Consider the following 20306-nt stretch of genomic DNA (forward strand, 5'->3'; position numbering starts at 1 on the left):
TACAAGTGTAAGGCGGCACACTCATACAATGCTAGTGAGTGTATAAACTGGCACAACCTCAATGGAGAGCAATTTGGCAATAACTTCCATGTTAAAAATGCACATACTTCTACACTTGAAACTAATACAATGCTGGATGTTAGCTACATTTTCATGAAAATCTTTTTTAAAAATGCACATATCCTTTGACAAAGCAATGTTACTTTTAGAAATTTATTCTACAAATACACTTACACACGTGCAAAACTATGGGTCCCCAAGCCCCAGGGCTGCAGGCCAGTACCTGACCTGTTAGGAACCAGGAACCAGGCCACACAGCAGGAGGTGAGTGGTGGGCCAGCAAGCAAAGCTTCACCTGTATTTGCAGCTGTTCCCCAAAGCTAGCATCACTGCCTCAGCTCCACCTGAGCTCCACCTGAGGTCATCAGGCATTAGACTCTCATAGGTGCATTGGTCCCTGGGGATTGCTACAAAACAATGGATGTACCAGTATATCCACTGCTGCATTATATCTAAGATACCATAAATGTCCATCAATTGCAAATTGGTTATATAAAATAAATGCTAGGACATTTTTGCATGTACACATAAGAAAATGAAAAAGATGATTGATCTTGCGAGGAAGACTCGGTGGCTTGGGATCATGGCTAAAAGAAAAACTTACTTTTCCCTGCATACCTATTATACTTTTTGAATTTTGAATCATATATATGACCTATTGAAAATAATTTTTAAAAATTATTTTTAGTGCTCGCTTCGGCAGTACATATACTAAAAAAAATTAGTTTTAAGTGAGAGAAAAATGAGCTAGGGAGATATGCAGGATTCAAAAACTACAGAGCCTATCATGCTATAGTAAATAGGTGGACTCTACACAGAGGTCAATGAGAAATTAATAAAGATTTTACGTAGAGAAATAAGTCAGATTTGTGCTCCCCAAACCGCAGCCAACTTTAAGGACGAAAGCTTAGCTTAACGTTTACATAGAACTTAAGAGTATGCACTCACTATACTTTCATATTTATTTTCTCGTTCCTTTCTCAGATGAAGGAACTGAGATGGAAAGAGATGTTATATAATTAGCCTAGACACTAAGCTAATAAATGGCAAAACCAGGTCTTTTTTGACTAACAAGATCCAGGTAAAATACGAAATTAGAAGTCCCCTACTTAGCTTTCCGAGTCTTCTAAACTAGCCACACTCTCAACTATGCCATTGTTGGAGCTACATGGGGCGATCACCACGCAAACGCTTGAAAATACGGTTATGTTTAGAATACACTAGGAAAATTCCACAAGATAAATGTGATTAGGCATACGTGAAAAAAGTTCAAGGGACTTTAAACCTGGGAGCCCAGGTTTATCGAATCTCAGACCAGGTGGCTTTTTCCTGCAGCATTCTCCGACAAGCACAAATGAAACTACAATACAGGGACAAATGGGATCTTGCCTGCAGCAACTTATGGGGAAAAGTGAAAACGAGGCCGGAAGCCCTGGGCAAGGAGAGATGAGAGAAGTGAGCAAACTACTCACACTCGTACTTCCGATTGACTGGAGGATACTTGGCCTTGATCGCCTTCTGCTCCTCAGTCAAATTGTAATCTCTAACATCTTCCTTTTCTTGCGCCATGATTGCAGCATTAGATACTCTTCTTCCGCCCTTCATCCGCTGGACTTCAGTCCTGTTTCACAACTTCCGCTCTAGACCCCGCCCCTTGGCACACATCTTTAAAGGGCCAGGACTCCATTCTCGCGAACGTACTTTATCCCTTAAGATTTCCATTTTAGGCCACGCCGCTTGGAGCACATCTTTAAAAAAACGAGGCCCCATTTTTCTGGGCTTGCTTCATCAATAGTTCTAAGGATTAGGAAAACAAACCGGAGGACCTGGGAGTAAGGGACACTTGAATTAGACACCTCTAGGTCTGAGTGGTAAAGGCATTGCCTTGTAACCTCAGTTAGACCCGAAAACATCTTAGGTTTCTCATTTGAGTACTTTGAAGTGGTTGTTAGCTTAACAGACTTTAAGAAGATGGCTGCCCCCAGGAGAGTGCAGACTAAACCTCTCACGTGACCCAAGCGGGGCGCACTCCCACCAACCCCGCGCGCGCGCAATCAAAGGAAGTCGGCTCCGGCCGTGTGGGGGCAGGCGCGGAGCGCAAGCCTCGGCCCCGCGAAGAGCGACTCCGCGCGTCTGGATAGGCTGAGATCGCAAATTCCCCGCCCACCTCGCCTTTTGGTGTGCTCCGATTGGCCAGTGTTGGCGCGAAGGTGCGCTAGTTGGACCTCACGCAGGGGCAGCAGGAAACAATAGAGGCCGCGCGCGCAGAGCGAGCGCCAGCAGCCTCTCCGCCCCTCCCGCAACACTCGATCCCGGGATCCCTCTGGCTTGCCTGCCCGCCATGGCCGACAAGGAAGGTGAGGGTCCCGGGGCTGTCCCAAGAAGGCTGTCGGTGTCGGGCTTGTGCTGCGGCCTCGACACGGCCTAACAGTGAAGGCAGGCCCGACCGTGCTGAGTAGTGCCGTCCCCACCATCAAAGGCAGGAGGCGAAATCGTTCCGCGGGGCGGGCTAACGGTGCGCCAGCTTCTCTGGAGCGGAGACCCTGCGCAGCGACGTGAAGCTGGCGGTGGGGGCCCCGTAGGGTGTTTGGTCCCTCTCCGCTCTCACTGTCGGTTTACCCGCCTCTCCCCAGGGCCTCCTTGTACCTCTCCCTATCCCCAAGGGTTGGTGCTCAGTCTCCTCACCGGTTCCGTAGACTTATCACGTACGGGACCGTGCTCCTGAGGCCCGGCGCCTTCGCCCGAAAAGCTAATGGAGTGTCTGGCCAGGATAACCTGAAGAGTAGTTCTGACCCGCGAAGGTGGAAGGGGTGTTGGTGCCTCCGCCTAGGGGAGATTTAGACATATCTGCTCCATAGCGTGCCGTTAGCTTTGCAAGTGTTGATTCGGTTTCCATTGTGTTCACTAACTTAATTTGTTTTTAATTTTTTAGCAGCCTTTGATGACGCAGTAGAAGAACGTGTGATCAACGAAGAATACAAAATATGGAAAAAGAACACCCCTTTTCTTTACGATTTGGTGATGACCCATGCTCTGGAGTGGCCCAGCCTAACTGCACAGTGGCTTCCAGATGTGACCAGGTGATACGAATTTCTTGAACGTTATTTTGTTTTGTCCCAGTGTAGATTTCTCACATTGATTTTCCTTATTTTCCTCTCTCCAGTCACCCGTAGGGGGCACGTGATCAAACCCTATTGGTGACATTTTTTTCTAGGCCAAAAAGTAGGCAGTATGTAAAATTACTTTGTAATTTTCCTGATAAGAGAGAACATGCTGTTTTCTTTTTCTGATACTGAATTGATGGGCCACATTATAACTAGTGGACCAAATAATAATGGTCAACTTTCAAAAAGTATTATGATGAGTCTAGTTCTTTAAGTCTCACAGTAATTGGTTGTGGCTGGTTAATAGAAAGATGAGTATGACATGATGCCTGCCTGCCTTCAAGAAGCAGTCTAGTTGAAGCAGGTGTAAACTAATAATTACAGTTGCATGTGGTCAGAGCAGTTTTAGATACTTAGAATGCTTAGAACACTTGTGGGTGGAAATATTTTCATACGAAGGAATTTGCATGTGAAAGAATAATCACATTTTTTGGCATGGTTAGCTTACTTCTAATAGAGAAGATAAAATAATTTAGCTTACATTTATTGAGGATATACTAGGTGCTACATATCAGGGCATCCAAATTTAGATAATACACCTTCCCTGCCTCATAACAGTAAAAAATTATCATAAGCATGGCAAAGATAAAATAATCAGAGGAAGGAAAAATTACCTCAACTTGGGGTATCAGGAAAGGCTTCTATAAGGAAGTGATAATGCAAAATTGAAAGTGAATTTAGATATTAATATAAAATTTTAGTAAAACCACTGTGCTTGTTAGAGTAATGGATTTATTATAAAACTGTTGCTAGTCAGAATAACATTTGAAAATTATATTTTATGTGTACTAAATAAATTCCTTCAAAACTCAGGTCTTTAGAAGTCGTGTGCAAAACTTGATTACTAGGCTATGCTTCCGCTCAAAAAGTAATAGAAATTTATTGTAAATTTTATTAATGACAAGAATGAGACTGCTACTTTCACAGTCGCATTAAAAAAAAAAAAAATGGAGAAATCTGTCCTAATGATGGTAAATAAAGCCATAATAAATACCTAGACATTTAGAGTTGGAATCTTCTTTATCATAACCAGGAGTTCAGCTGACCATCAGAATTACTTGAGTTCAGGATTAGTGGAGTCATTTCTGTCGGGAGTTCTCAGTGGTGGTTCAAACCATTTAGGAACTTGAGGCAGAGTACTTGATGAGAAATAACTGGTGATTCCAGATTTACCAGTCATGTGCTAAATTATATTGGACCAGTGGGTCCCAAATATTGGCCATCCCATACCTACTAAATTATTCTGCTACCCATAAGTTTAAAAAGCCTTCTATGTAATGTGATTAGCTGAGTTTCGTAAGCCTTGAATACAATTATAGTTTTATAATACTCTTCTTTTTCTCCCTTCCTTTGATTCCTTAACTTTCTAAATGCAAGAATTCCCAATTTTATGTTGACATTCCTCTTTTCTTTATTTTTTCTATTTAAGATATAGGCACTTATCACCCCTGTGTAGAGAAATTTCTATTGGTTATCTCTTAGACCTAGATTCTGGGCTTCTTCCTGAATTTTCAGCTGCCTACTGGTGTCTCTCTGGAATATCTTCTTGGCTTCCCAGCTATGACATATTCCAAAATGAGTATATTCTTTGGATGAAAGTCCCACTCCACTTTCTCCTAGAGTCTTGATTTTAATCTGCTTCTAGCCTTTTCTCCCACTGTCTTTTCCTATATCCAAAGTCAGATTTGGACTTCAGTCTCTAGTTGTTACTTAGTGTGATCTAGGCAAGTTGCTTTATTTTCCTAACCTCAAGTGTCTTCATCTTTAATTGGAATAATACCTTATAGTGTTTAAATCAGGGGTTCCCAACCACCCCCTACCCTAGGCCACACAGGAGACGAGCAGCAGGCCAGCAAGCTAAGCTTCATCTGTATTTGCAGCCGTTCCCCAGCGCTAGCATCACCGCCTCAGCTCCACCTCAGATCATCAAGCATTAGACTCTCATAGAAGCACTGGTCCTTGGTGCCAAAAAGGTTGGGGACCACTGGTTTAAATGCTATAAAGTATATGAAGTGTTTTAACATCGTGTCTGGCACTTTGTAGATCTTCGCCTTTGCTTAGATCCCTTTCTTTGGAATACCGACTATCTTCCAAAGCCCATGTCTCTCCCATGTTTTATCTCATTTTGAGATATCTGCTGGGCTATCACCTTTTCCATGAACACTTTCTTCATTCTAGAAGTAATCTTTACTTAAACGCCCATATTCGTGTATACCTTTTATGTGATGTATATTGACTTATATCTTGATCCTTTGTGTACATGACTGCCTAATTGCCCCTGGTTTTTTTGAGGACAGGAATCACATCTTAATCGTTGTACTTCCGTAGTATTTGAAGCAATGTATCTAATACTAATACTTACTAAGTATTAGATACTTAGTAAGTATTTGAACAATTAATTTATCTAATGTTATTTCCTTTCCTTTTTAATGAAGTAAACTTGATGAAGTGACCTAAAGTATTAGTGTACCCAACAGTTTTTTTTCTTTTCATCCAACCCATTTTAAAGGGTGAGTAGTTAATTCACATTTTACTCCACTAAACTTTTTCCTCAAAGTAATTGTAAATTTTTAGCCAAGATAAGAAATAGAACAGGTCCTCGAATAACATTTTTTTATTATAAAGTTAATGAGATGCCATAGGGATTTAACTCTTGTTTATATCAGCCTGTGGCAAAATTGGTTTTGTTATACGTTGTTTTGCTTAAGGTCAGAAGATCTAGCAATGATACTAAGTGAAGGCTTACTTTACTTATAAAGTTAATTGCTATGTAGTCTACTTTATACTTGGCTCTATGGAAGTTACATTAAAAGAAAAATATGGCTCTTAATGACTTTCTCATCAAAATGGTTATAATAATACTTTTTTCATACATATGTATCACTGACTTTGTAGTCTTAGTGTTATTAATTTGCATAGTACTCATGTATTGCTATTACAGACCAGAAGGGAAAGATTTCAGTATTCATCGACTCGTCCTGGGGACACACACGTCGGATGAACAAAACCACCTTGTGATAGCCAGTGTGCAGCTCCCTAATGATGATGCTCAGTTTGATGCTTCACACTACGACAGTGAGAAAGGAGGTAGGAATCTTAAAGGTGAAAGAATGAATGTATGTGTTATGTTTTTTATATCTTTGAGTTATCATAAAAAGGATGTACAGTTTAATAAAGTAGCCTTAAGGTAAAAATGAGATTTTAAGCTTTGGAAAGCCTGAATTTGCAGTATAGATACTAGCTGGCACAATACATACATAACACATATTTGGTTCTGTGCCTTTTCTATGAACTTTCCTCTACTAAATTTGGTCGGATGTGGAGATTTCTAGAATTGAAAGAAGCCACATCCATCATATATTTCGCTGTGCATGCGTGCGTTCTCAGCATGGGAGATACTGCCCCTGAAGAGTTGAAAATTGGTGTTTGAAAGAATGTGTGTGTGAAAACAATCTTATTTGTATAAAGCACAGATAAACATCACATATGTAAGTAGATATATACAGGGTATCTATGGTATTAAAATTTCATCATGGGTGTCAGGAAAATGTCTTACAAGGTTTCTTACAGAGGCAATAATGAAAAAAAGATTGAGAAACACTGACTTAAATTAACTTTTCCAGGTTTGAAGTGGTAGAAATGACTTAACTATGGCCCTAACTGCATAAAAATTAAATGAACCGTTGAATTCTATTCTGTTTTTAGGAGATAACCTAAGGGTTTGACTATTCATAATAATGAGTGAGTTTCTTTTATTGTTGTCCTTGGACACAGATTATTACTGAGAGGAAGAAGTAAGGCTCTTGTTATTGAGATATGTGCTCTTAAAAACATAGATGTTTAGCATAGATTTCTCCAGAGTAGCAGAATCCATTCTTTTATCTAAGTTATTTTGAGCTTCAGTTATTTGCCAGGATTGTAATGTACAGTTATCTTTTGAACATTCCATATTTAGCTTAGGGTGATGCAAAATAAATTCTTAGGATAAAAGTCAGCAGACATTTTGTGTCATTGACCCAAGTGTGTAACTATAGGATATGATTACTGGAACGTTATTTTCTGGATAGGCATCAGTGATGGAGGGGGCAGTAAACACTGAACTTATACTCAGGCTTGAGACCTGGCCATGCCAGTCACTAGCTGTGTGGTTTTAGGTAACTCATTTAGTCACTCTGAGCCTGTTTCCTTTTTATTAGATGAAGATAAATTGTCTTTAAAGAGGAATTTTGGTTATTTAGGCACAAAACAAATACTCTGATAATGTAATAAATTATTTTTAAATATCAAAGCAAATCGAAACAATGTAGAACACTCCCCCATAAACCTATCTCATATAGATCACTATTAAATTGATATATAGTTTTCTGAATGATTTATCTCATTATTGAATTACTCATTCAAAAAATACTTTGAGTACTTATTGTGTACTACAGCTGTCTCCAGCCTTTTTGGCACCAGGGACCGGTGCTCCTATTAGAATCTAATGCCTGAGATGATCTGAGGTGGAGCTGAGGCAGTGATGCTAGCTCTGGGGAATGGCTGCAAATACAGATGAAGTCTGCTAGGTGGCTTGGGGGTTGGAGACCCGTGGTATACTAGACATCTTTCTTGGTACTGGTGACACAACATGGAAAATGCTTTTCCGGCCTGGTGTATCCTGGACAAATTTATGTGTAAGTGTATGGAGGAAACCTACCTTCTTTCGATGGCTATATACTATGCCATAGGTAACCATCCGTTATTTACAGACATAGTGATTTCTGATATTTGCTTTGAAAACAATTCTTGTACATACAACTTGAATAGTTTTGCTGTAGAATAATTTTCTAACTGGAATGCTGATCATAGGGCTAGGATATTTTCAAGTATAATTGCTACCGCTAAATTGTCTTCCAAAAAAGATTCGCAAACCCATCAGTAGCGGACTATTCACATGTTTCTTCATGCGCTCACCGACGCTGAACTTGATACTACAATCCTAGTTTACTTTGCTTTTTAAGTTATTTGTGATATTGAACTTATTTTAAAATATTTTATCTCTTAAGCTGCCTATTTATGTTCTTTTTTCTTTTGGGTTATCTCTATAAATAAGGTTGGCTCTCCCCAATAAATAGGTTGCAGATAATTTTTCCATGTTTATAATCTTAAGTCTTATTTAGAAACATATTTTTAATTGTCCAACTTTCCTCTAGTGTCCTTTAGATTTTGAAAGGTGTTCATCATTCCAAGATTTCTAAATAATTAGCTGTTTTCTGGCCCTTTTATGTTTTGACCATTAAAACTTTATTCTTTCTGGTATTTGATTTGTTAGGTATGGAATAGGAATCCAAGTTTTGTTTCTAAGTGGTTAGCAAATTTTTTTTTAATGCCATTTGCTGACTAACCCATTCTTTGCTGGTTTTTGAAATGACATCTTTTAACATACATACTCAAATCTTTTTGTGGTAACTGACTTTTTTGAGTGGCTTCAAACCAATACACTTTTATGTTCCAGTGATAACATTTATACCTCTTTCTAATGCTAAATAATAAAGGAATAATTAAAAATACCAGTAATATGTATATTTTTATAAATATATCAATCACCCTATTTAATCCTCATAAGACAACTGATACTTGTAGATGTTTTGTAACTTGCCCTAAGGTTATACAGCATATCATTTCCTCTACCTTCCTCTTCTCTTTCTTTTACTACTTCTCCCACCCCCTTAAGTCATCTTTAGATTATTAGATAGGCTTGGTGCTTAAAAGTTGGGGGTGCTCTCTCCAGATGTTCTCAACATTGGTGGAAGTAAATATAGCTTAACGTTTCTTTGGTGGTTGTTAGCTTCCTAGTCTCCTTCCTCTCAGATGAAATGTCTTAGACTTTCAGATTGAACTGTTAAAATTGATTATCATCTACTTGACCCTATTCGATTTGAGGTAATTGATGGCAAATAACTTCAAAAGATCATTGAACTTTCAAACTGAAGGAACCAAAAACTGGCTCAAGCTTGTCTTGACTTTAGAAAGAATTTGTGTGTTTACATTAGATTCAGCCTGGCTATAGTTACATTTTAAGCCCTGAAAATAGATTAGATGTAAAGTATTACCTCATGTTACCAAGATCTTCAAATATCAACAAGTTTATTTTTAGCAACTTATTTGAGGAATTGGCTTTGTGCTTTTAAAAAAGATGTTTTTAATCTTTGGTCTCAATTATGTATAAGAAACTATTATTAAATCATGATGTTAGAACTTACTCGTCTTAGTTTCAAAATGTTTATGGGCTCAAAAAGTGGCTCAGAATGCCAGTTACCTAGTTTGTTGGGGGCATTGGTTGGAAGGGACATGCTAGTGCTCTCTGAGGGGCTGGAATGTTCTGTATTTAGTGGGTGGTGGTTCCCCTGGTGTATGCATATGTAAAGATTCATCAAGCTAGACACTTTTACTGTTGTATGTTATGCCTCAATTTTTTAAATGGTGTTTTATAGAGAAGCAAATAAAATAGGAAAAAGTTAAACCTTGATACAGTCACGCATCACATAATGACGTACCATATATACAACAGTGGTCCCGTAAAGTTATAATGGAGCTGAATTTTCTGTAAGAAATGGAAAGATATGTGTTTCAAGAGGAATTATTTTTCTCTCTGACAGGAGCAATATCTGTGAGACTTGGCAACAGATTTCCCTCTCACAGCACCTCAATTTTGAGTGCACAGATTATATCCCAGTCAGCCAGCCACTGACCTGTTTCAGCACAGAGGAGCCTGTCCCCCCAGCGCTGCGTATTCAGAGGGTGCTACAGCCCTCCCAGATCTAGCTTAATAGTCTTCAGAATACATTGTTGTACATTCTTTGTTGAGGACCTTAGCTCCTGTACAAGGACACAGGTCCACAAGGTCTACCTTAACAAGTATTAAGTGCCACTACCACGTCACTGAAAACTTCCTGTAGTGTGGAGCCAGCCGTCCCTGTATTTTGGAAATATTTTTCAGGTTGTAATGATATAAAACATAGATAAATTCGGTTTCTTCCACCAATTCAATACCAGTGAGAGCCCTTTGTGCCAGATAGGGTCAAGAAACAAAAACATTTCCAAAGGTGGATATTGAATCCTCAGTTCTGTACCCTCTCCATGTTAAACTTTTTTATTAATACCACAAAATTCCGTAATCTGACCACTGCTCCAACATGCAGTAGCCTATACCACATTGCCGTAACAATCCTCTATGTTCTTTTATCTCTTTCTTGATTTCTTATTCCTGCTAATCCTTAGGCCAATTTTCCCACCCTCCTGACAGTCACCGTTAATGGCGATCTACTCTTTAGATCGCCATTTTCTTGTTATTTACAGTCAACCCAGCCCACATCCCTGTTCATGGAGCAGCATTGACAACTTAGATGTTCTATTTCCGGCCCTGTTAGAAGGAAGCAGGGGGAGGTCTTGTGGAACAATGTTTATAAGTCTCAGCAGTGCACAGTAATGTCCTAGGCCTTCACATTAACACACCACTCACTGACTCACCCAGAGCAACTTCCAGTCCTGCAAACTCCATTTATGGTAAATGCCTCGTAGAGGTGTACCATTTTTAACCTTTTATACTGTATTTTTACATATGTAACTTTTCTATGTTTAGATACATAAATACCGATGTGTTACAGATGCCTGTAGTATTCAGTACAGTAACATGCTATACAGGTTGATAGCCTAGGAGCAATAAGCTACATACCATACAGCCTAGATGTTAGTGGGCTGTAGCATCTAGGTCTATATAAGTGCACTCTATGATGTTTGTACAGTGACAAAATTGCATAATGACACATTTCTCAGAATGTATCGTGGTCATTAAGCAGCACATGACTACATTGATACCTCAATCTTTCATATTTCAAATTTAGCCTTTAACATATTTTTAATAGATAAAGTCTCATCTTCATAGAATCTCAATTGTGAATCCTTTACACTGATTTCTTATCATTGTACTTTACAATTAGGGAGGCCCTTTGTTTGATACATACCCAATACTGAAATAACTCACATTATGTAACGATTATTTCTTGCTCTCTGGGTTCCATGCCAGCTATTGCTCTTCCTTTGTTATCGGTATCTCTTCTGGCGGTTATGCTTTTTTGTCATAGTATTTATAGCTGTATGCTTATCTCCCTGTATGTGGGACAAAGATTCCTTAAGATCATATATCATATCATGCTTTTTTTTTTACATTGTATATGCTTTGTGATCTAGCATTCTTGAAAAAAATTGTTTAATGTGGGTGTTTTCTCTTTTGGAGTCTATTTTGAACTTTTAGTTTTAGTTTTTTTGCTTCTTTGAAACACTTGGTTTTCAACTTAGAAAAGTTATTTTGAAATCGAAAGTTATCTAATCTGACAACCATATTACCCATCTATGTCCTTGTTTTTTCAGGACTTGTCCTTCGCAGTATAACACGTGTATAGTAAAATAATGGTAGTAATGGCATTTTTAAAACTTTACTTTATAGATAAGGTATTTGGAGCTCAAAGAAATTGAAGGCTTTTCCCAAATCACCAAGCTAGTAAGTGGCAGAGTCATTTAGGCCAGGGTCTCTTACTTGAGTACCTTATCATGCTGCCTTACATAATTCTTTGACTAATCATTAGCTACCTTTGTTTATATATTGTTTGCCAAGATTTACATAATCACAAATTATGTTGTTATACATTTTATAATGGTACTTGGAAGAACTCTCTAAGGGTGTACAGTAGTCAAATATGAATTTAAAAAATGTTTTTGTTTAGTCCTTGTTTATTTCAACCAAGGACTGTAGTTGGCAGGTATAAGTGGGGGTTAGGAAAATGGAACTAATTGCTATGGCTCTGTTTTTCCTCATTGGAGTAAGAGAAACAGTGTTGGGGAGAAGATATATACTATTTCAGAAAGATTACCCTAGACTAGAGCTTCAAATTAATAGTATGAGAGGGACTCTTCAGTACTTAGCACACTGTACTTAATGTTAATTACAGTAGTAACTTAGGTCTTATTTATTCAGCACACTTTCTTGGTATTTTAAATGAAGTTTGAAACTGCTTATTGAGAACCTACTTTTGAAGGAGAGTTGGTAGTTCCTTACTTTTAGATAGTAATACAATACTTATTCAGTATATAACTATGTAAAGTCATTGTAGGAATAACTGAAAGAGTAATAGGGATTCAGTTTAGGTTCTGCCATAGTCATGTCACCCATGAACAAATTAAAGTAGGTACTCTGAGCTCTTTTCCCATGTGTAAATTTTTTGGCGATAGTAACTTTTCCCTACTATGTACAGTTGTAATCAAATAACATAAGGTGTGTCAGAGCATTTTATGATGCTAACAGATGCTTAGATTACTTGTAGAATTATGCCATTTTGCTGATGAAAAGTCTTGCCTGTGTGATACTTTGAATGACATATATGGAGTAGCTCTTTGTCCTCATTTGCAATTAATTTATTTACAGAATTTGGAGGTTTTGGCTCTGTTAGTGGAAAGATTGAGATAGAAATCAAGATCAACCATGAAGGAGAAGTAAACAGGGCACGTTACATGCCCCAGAACCCTTGCATCATTGCAACAAAGACTCCATCCAGTGATGTTCTTGTTTTTGACTATACAAAACATCCTTCTAAACCAGGTACTTGTTCTCTTGAATTCAAATACAAATAATGAGTTACTATGAAAATACATTGCTTCTCTCAGTCTGACTTTAGTAGCTTATTATTATTTATATAATTTAACATCTTGTGATTAAATCGATATGTGCGGATATTCATTTTTCTTGAGGGGAAAAATGCTTCTTTACATAGAACAATTGATGGTGCAGCTTCAGCATTATATATTTGTTCATAATGGGTCTGTATTGCTTGTAAATATTAAGAACTTTAGACCTCTTGGTCAAAATTCCCTTATGCTTAGTAGAGGCAGTAAACTGGATAGTCTTGATGTTTCTGTTACTTTGCAGATCCTTCTGGAGAGTGCAACCCAGACTTGCGTCTCCGTGGACATCAGAAGGAAGGCTATGGGCTTTCTTGGAACCCAAATCTGAGTGGGCACTTACTTAGTGCTTCAGATGACCACGTGTGTATCCTTCTCATTTTGATGCAAATCTGGGCTAGTTATCAGTTGATTTTTTTTTTCCTGGGGTACATGGGGAAGTGAGACTCTTCTGTAATAGTTAATTTTACATTTAAGACCATCTGCCTATGGGACATCAGTGCTGTTCCAAAGGAAGGAAAAGTTGTGGATGCGAAGACCATCTTTACAGGACATACAGCAGTAGTAGAAGATGTTTCCTGGCATCTGCTCCACGAGTCTCTGTTTGGGTCAGTGGCTGATGATCAGAAACTTATGATGTGAGTAGAATCCATTTTTAATTTTTCTTTATAAGTTATCTAAGTTTTATGCTCAGTTAACCATTTCAAGCTTTTTTCCTGTTTCTCCTTTTTTACTAAAGCTGGGATACTCGTTCAAACAATACGTCCAAACCAAGCCACTCAGTTGATGCTCACACTGCTGAAGTGAACTGCCTTTCTTTCAATCCTTATAGTGAGTTCATTCTTGCCACAGGATCAGCTGATAAGGTGAGTTTGAATTATTTTAAAAAATAACAGTCAATTTCTCTGCCTTGTTCTGAATGCACAGAGATCTTTTAGGTATGGGTTTTGTTTTTCTCAAATGATTGCTCTTTTTTTCCTTTCTGTACATAGACTGTCGCCTTGTGGGATCTGAGAAATCTGAAACTTAAGTTGCATTCCTTTGAATCACATAAGGATGAAATATTCCAGGTAAGAGAAACTAATGCTGATATTTTAAAAAAAGATATGCAAGTGGGTATGCTTGTGCTTTATCCTACTGCTTTAATAGAAATGTTCTGTGTGCCTATGCTGATCTCTGTAGGAACAGGGGTCGTTTATCAGCCTTGTTCCTAACACTTGTCTCGTCCCATATTCCTCTTGCTTTACTCTTTATAATTTGCGACGTCTATTGATTTCACAGTTCAAGCTTAAATTAGTGGCTCTGATTTTTTCTGCTTCATCAGCTTAAACTCCTTTCTTAACATGTAAAGCTCTCTAGCCTAATTCAAGAGATTGTTATACTACATTCAAAGCTTATTTCAAGGGCACTGTGAGAAATAAGTTACAGTCTGCTGTCAAAGAGCTTAACATTTTATAGTGAGGAAAGGCCCATTTAGTATCACTATATTAAAAGATTGTTTTGTCGAGTATTAAGAACCTAAGAGTGGTCAAAATTAATTTTGGTATGTGAATGTGGCATCTGAACTGGGTTCCAAGTTAGCCATACTCTTAACACTTAGTCTCTTAGACTTATTTTCAACTCTTCAGCCTTCTCCAAGGAACATTTTGTCTTCACCCTATCTCTGTCATTGCTTGTAATGATGTTGCCTGGAGCGTATCCAAATTCTTCCTTAAATACTGGTCACTAATATCTTCTTATCTGTACTATGAAGCTAGGATTTTCTTACCAAACATTGTAACAATTATGTGATTGCGCATGTGTTGTAGCTAGCTTTAATAAAATCATTGTTATAAGGAATCACTTGTAATCAGTCTTAAGTGTGATACTAAATTCATAATAACTACTTGGGAAAGTAATTGTGTGTGTGAGCTCTACCGTAGTTCTTAGGTCACAATTTGATTACATTTGGCTAGAGACCAGAATTAGACAATAAGAATAGATAGATGAGATCTTCAAAAACGTAATATAAAATAGAACAAGCTGCTGTCTTAGATCTAATTATAGGTTATTTTCATACAAGAAATGATCTTATCTAGCTCATTGTCAGTTTTAACTGTAGTGTCTAAAATACTTTAACTTCTCTTTTATTTACAAAATTTTGAATTGTTAAATGTAATTTTAGGTTTTTTTCCCTTCATTTTATAATTGAAAGCTTTTCTGTTTCCTTCATTCTTCTGTTTAGGTTCAGTGGTCGCCTCACAACGAAACTATTTTGGCTTCCAGTGGTACTGATCGCAGACTGAATGTCTGGGATTTAAGGTAAGTCTTGTATTAGTTACTCTTTTATTTTCTTTATTTATACTTTCCAAAATTACTCAGGATAAATCTGTTTTAACTTCTAAAAATCTTTTTATGCTAGTAAAATTGGAGAGGAACAGTCCCCAGAAGATGCAGAAGACGGGCCACCAGAATTGTTGGTATGTTACAAACATTGAGCAGTCGAAATAGTCTGTAATTTAGTATTCTCTCTTCTGCTTTTTATATCTTCGTTTTTCTCTCTCCTTCAGTTTATTCATGGTGGTCACACTGCCAAAATATCTGATTTCTCCTGGAATCCTAATGAACCTTGGGTGATCTGTTCTGTATCAGAAGACAATATCATGCAAGTTTGGCAAATGGTAAGTATTTAGTCATTTTGGGGAGGTTCAATAAATGAGGTTTATCACTTCATATTTATATACTTCATGAATATGGTCGGTATCTCTGTTCAGTTTTCTCCTGGTCTAACTTTAGCACTTGTCTGTACATTATCATTTTCAACTGACTCTTTATTTGGTTATCCTACTAGTATCTCAAACTCAACAAAACTGAACTTCTTTACCCACTTCTTCCCTTTCCTCCTGACTTTGCTGTTTTCTCTATGGCTGTAGCGTTTCCCCAGCTCACCACACTTAAAGAGTTCTTCACTGTCTATCTCTAAGTCTAGTTATGAGAGTTTATATTGTCTATCTCTGCAATGTTTCTTCTGTCTATACTTTTTTTTTTTTTTTTTTGATAACTTAGAAATACAACATACATACCCATCTTTCCTGTCTCTGTTCCATACCCTAATTTTTTGGTCAGGTTCTCATTACCACTTTCTGGACTATTGCATAGCCTCCTAATTTTTCTCCCTCTTTGCTAGCCATTGAATCTCTAGAAATGGTCATTCCTTTGAAATGATCTGTGAACATTCTGGAGATGTGTGGTAGTGATAGTTGCGCACAAGGTGAACGGACATTGCCACTGAACTGCATACTTAAAAATGGTTAAGATGGTACATTTTATGCTATGTGTCTTTTACCAATTTTTTTTTAAAAAGCAATTGCATAACTTTTGATTGATGGTAGCCTGATAAATGAAAAGAAGTCAGAAGAAACTTTTGGTGTCTCAGGGTAGACCTACGGCCAGAGATAAACTTTAGGAGAGAGTTTTTGCCTCAACATGAGGAAAACCGTATTTATGGCCTATGAGATTAACAAATTATATACATATCCATACTTTGGAATAATATTTATCAAAAAGAATTATGCTTAGTTTTATAAGACATTCATGACATCTATTAAGTAGGGGAAAAGCAGATTGCAGAACAGCATGTTGGAATATGTCATTAAAATCAGTCTTAGATTTAATTATATGTAGTATCTAGTCTTAGGTTTAATTATATGTAAGTATAATTTAGAAGTCTGTTGCCAAAATATGGTTGCTACAATTAGAGAGTTCTTGATTTCCTCTGTATACTCTTCAAGGATGTGTTATATATGTAAACAAAATCCACCTCACTCTTTTCTTTGTAATATACTTACAAAAAATTAATAGAAAAAATCAAGAGTTTTAACAAGGTGAAATGGGCTGCCTTTGATAACCTCTCAATTAAAGGTAATATAGTAGTTGCCATGGAAATGTGGGAGATTGAACTACATCACCTTCCAGGCATTAACCCCCAGACCAGGTTTTACTTAGTGGTGGTGTTTGTTTGTTTGTTTGTTCAGAATTGTTGTGGTATAAAAAGTAAATATGTGGTCTTTGTTCAGGTTCCTGTCACAGAGTTCCTGAACTCTTAGGATTTCTTGAGTGGTGGGAGTCTCTTATTTTGTTTTTTTTTTCTTTAGATAACTTTTTAAATTACAGTTAACGTGCAATATTATATTAGTGATTAGACATTTATATAATTTATGAGTGAAATGATCATTCCAATAAGTCTAGTACCCATTTAACACCATACATAGTTATTCCAAGAAGACTCTTGCTATTTATAAGGAGTCCCTTTTGGCCACACCTGAGCTTAGGCTAAGGAAGTGTTTAAGGACCCCCTAGGTACAGCATCAGGATGGGGCTGGTCTCAAGAGAGACCAAACACTTGTTTAGAGAGTTGGAACTTTTACTTCCACTCACCCACAGACAGCAGAGATTGAGCTCTAGGAAAAGCTCTATAAAAAGCTCTTGATTTGATGAGCTTTCAGGTTGGTGAATATATTGATGCCACCGAGAAAGTACATGAGGTTTCGTTGTGCTCCCTCCCCACCTTGCCCTATGTATCTCTTCCATTTGGCAGTTCCTGAGTTCTAGCCTTTATAATCAACCTGTAATAGTAAAGCATTTGCCTGAGTTCGGTGAGTCATTCCAGCAAATTATCAAACCTGAGTAGGGGGGTTGTGGGAACCCCCCAGATTTATAGATGACAAGTCGAACAGAAGTACCCAGGTAGCCTAGGCACTCAGAGCTTATCACTGGCCTCTGAAGTGAGGGTAGTCTTGTGGGACCGAGCCTTTAATCACATCCCTTAGACCTGTAGAATTTTATGCTACCTTTAGGTAGTGTCGGGATTAAATTGTATTTTTGGACATATATTTACTGTCAGGGAAAAAGACACTACACATTCTTTGTTAGAAAATACACAATAGTGTATATTTCCTTGAAGTCAGATCACAGCTCTTTGAAGACAAGCTTATCCCATCCTCTGTAGTGCTTAGCCTAGTAATTTGTGCATAGTAGATTCTAAGAAAAGTAAATTTTGCCCAAATGAAGATGGCTTCTGTATTTAACATTATGCCTTTGGAAACAGGTATTTCATCAGAAATAGAAGTGGTGTGCAAGAGCATTTTTCTTTTTAAAATATAAATTGAGATGTGGAACGTGGTTTTGGTGGGGAGTGGGGTTTCTCTCTCTTTTAATGCACAATGTAGTGATTTTTAGTACAGTCACAGAATTGTGCAACCATCACCACAATCAGTTATGCCAAAAGAAATCCCATCCCATAACAACCCATACCTATTAGCCATCACTCCCCATTTTCCTCCAGTCTACCCAGTACTAGGCAGGCATCCGTCTGCTTTCTCTATGAATTTGCCTATTCTAGAAATGTAATATAAATAAAATCATACAGTAGCTGACTGGCTTCTTTTTTATTGCCTAATAATATTCCATTGTATGGCTATATCATTTTATTTATTCACTCATCCATCAGTCAGTGGACATTTGTGGTGTTTTTAACTTTTTGACTTATGAATGTCTGACTAAAGTTCTCAAGAAGGTTGATTATCAAGACAAACAGTAACAATACTTCAGTTTTGTGGGGATGTCCTAATCCAGAAGTGTTGGCCTGTTTTTATTGGAACACAGCTGTTCCCATTCACTTGCAGATTGTCTTGCAGCTTTCATCCAGCAGCTGCAGAGTTGAATAGTTGCAACAGAGACTATATGGCCCATAAATTGTCTCCCTGGCCTAATCTATTTTTGAAAATTTAACTTCAAGAACTTGCTTTTTTTGTTTACTAAATACTCTTTTTTTCTTGTTTTTCGGCAGGCAGAGAACATTTATAATGATGAAGACCCTGAAGGAAGCGTGGATCCTGAAGGACAGGGGTCTTAGATATGTCTGCACTTCTTGTGATTGTAGACTCCCCTTTTTTTTCCTCTCAACCCTGAGATTGATTTAACACTGGTTTTGAGACACAGACTTTGTTCAGCTATCCCTCTATAATAGGTACCATCAGCAATGCTATTAGTCCAAACCAAGGGTATTTTCTAAATATTAACTGGGGGACTTGATTCAGCAAAGCTACAGACTTATATTTAAATTTTCTTCAGGAATTTTCTAGTAACAAAGATCTAAAGTAGCCACCGAAAGGGGAATATTGTGTGTGGTTATTTTATTTTTCTTCTTATGCTATATCCCCAAGTTTTTCAGACTCATTTAATTAAAGGCTAGAAGTAACTAAGGAATAGAGCCAAGTAAGGTAGGTGTGTCTGAGCCATGAAGTAAACGTACTGCAAGATGTCATTTTTATTCAGGAAATAGGGGAGATTCAAGTCATATAAATTCCTACTCTAAAATCTTCACACCTGACTTTCCAGGATGCACATTTTCCTATGTAGACCAGTCTCCTCTCAGTTTCTTAAGTCAAAACTACGTGTTCCTCTTTCCCCATATATTTTTGCTTGTTATTGTATTTCTTGAGCTGTTTTCATATTATTTCTTTCCTTTCTGTGAAATGGTTTTTTAAAAGAACTTGGGACCACCAAGTTGTAAAGATGTATGTTTTTACCTGACAGTTGTACCACAGGTAGACTGTCCAGTTAAGTTGAGAAAGAGTGAATTGATAGCTTGTATTTGTTTTTAAAATTAAATTAATCCTGGATAAGAGTTGCTTTTTTTTAGAAGTTAGTCCTTGACCACTAGTTTGATACCATCTCTGTTTTGGGTGACCTGTTTCACCAGCAGGCCTGTTACTTTCTGACTAACTGTATAAGTGCTTATAATGGAATAAATTGCTTTTCTACATAACCCCATGCTGATGGGTTTTATTTAGTATATAACATCTATCAAATACCAGTCTCTCACTTCTAGAAGAATTCTTCAGATAATAGTTATTGTTTATGGTCTTTGACTATCAAGAGCAGAATTAAATATAATAGAATCAGACCTGTAGAAAAGAGCTTTGTTCCTTTCCAGGGAAAGTGAAAGACATAAAACACTGAATCAGAGTTGCACAGATTACTCTTTGATAAAATAATTTCTTTTTGAAGTCTGTTCCTAGAGAGATACGTAAGAATGTCAAAGGCAGTATGGCAGAGAAATTTTAAGGCAAAATTTAAATTCGAAAAAGCTATTTGAACCTTTTCTCAGAGGTTGAATCTCCCCACTATGTTTTTCACTGGGGCTTATACTTAGAGGTTAGACATTATAGGCTCTTGAAAGCCTTTATCACCAAGTGCCATAACCAGATAAAATGCCTGGTTCTTTGCCAATCACTCAGTTTAACAGTACAGATCACTGATCCAAAATCATTTTCATGGGATATGATCTTTAGGGAAATCAATATTCTTAACCTTTAGGTTCAAATC

General features: G+C 37.4%; 2 protein-coding genes across 3 annotated transcripts in view; one reads left to right on the forward strand and one right to left on the reverse strand.

Moving 5' to 3' along the window:
* ZBTB8OS (zinc finger and BTB domain containing 8 opposite strand) overlaps positions 1-1695 on the reverse strand; it is a 19263-nt gene extending 17568 nt beyond the window's left edge. Inside the window, exon 1 of the mRNA XM_011357857.2 lies at positions 1533-1695. Within this exon, the coding sequence (XP_011356159.1) occupies positions 1533-1665 (133 nt within the window). The 5' untranslated portion in view covers positions 1666-1695. The remainder of the gene's footprint in view (positions 1-1532) is intronic.
* Positions 1696-2253: 558 nt separating this feature from the next.
* Positions 2254-19746, forward strand: RBBP4 (RB binding protein 4, chromatin remodeling factor). 2 transcript variants are annotated; one of them, XM_011357865.2, is made up of 12 exons: positions 2254-2417; positions 2993-3140; positions 6166-6311; positions 12685-12858; positions 13186-13301; positions 13416-13576; positions 13678-13804; positions 13931-14008; positions 15163-15239; positions 15340-15397; positions 15488-15598; positions 18766-19746. In XM_011357865.2, the coding sequence occupies exons 1-12, from the start codon at positions 2402-2404 to the stop codon at positions 18829-18831; spliced, it is 1278 nt and encodes a 425-aa protein (XP_011356167.1). In that variant the 5' UTR covers positions 2254-2401; the 3' UTR covers positions 18832-19746. The 2 variants fall into 2 exon arrangements, with proteins under 2 accessions (XP_011356167.1, XP_023385097.1); XM_023529329.1 differs by having other exon boundaries at positions 2273-2417; positions 2996-3140.
* Positions 19747-20306: the final 560 nt, after the last annotated feature.

Source organism: Pteropus vampyrus, unplaced genomic scaffold, assembly GCF_000151845.1.
Source record: "Pteropus vampyrus isolate Shadow unplaced genomic scaffold, Pvam_2.0 Scaffold36, whole genome shotgun sequence".
Taxonomy (NCBI): domain Eukaryota; kingdom Metazoa; phylum Chordata; class Mammalia; order Chiroptera; family Pteropodidae; genus Pteropus; species Pteropus vampyrus.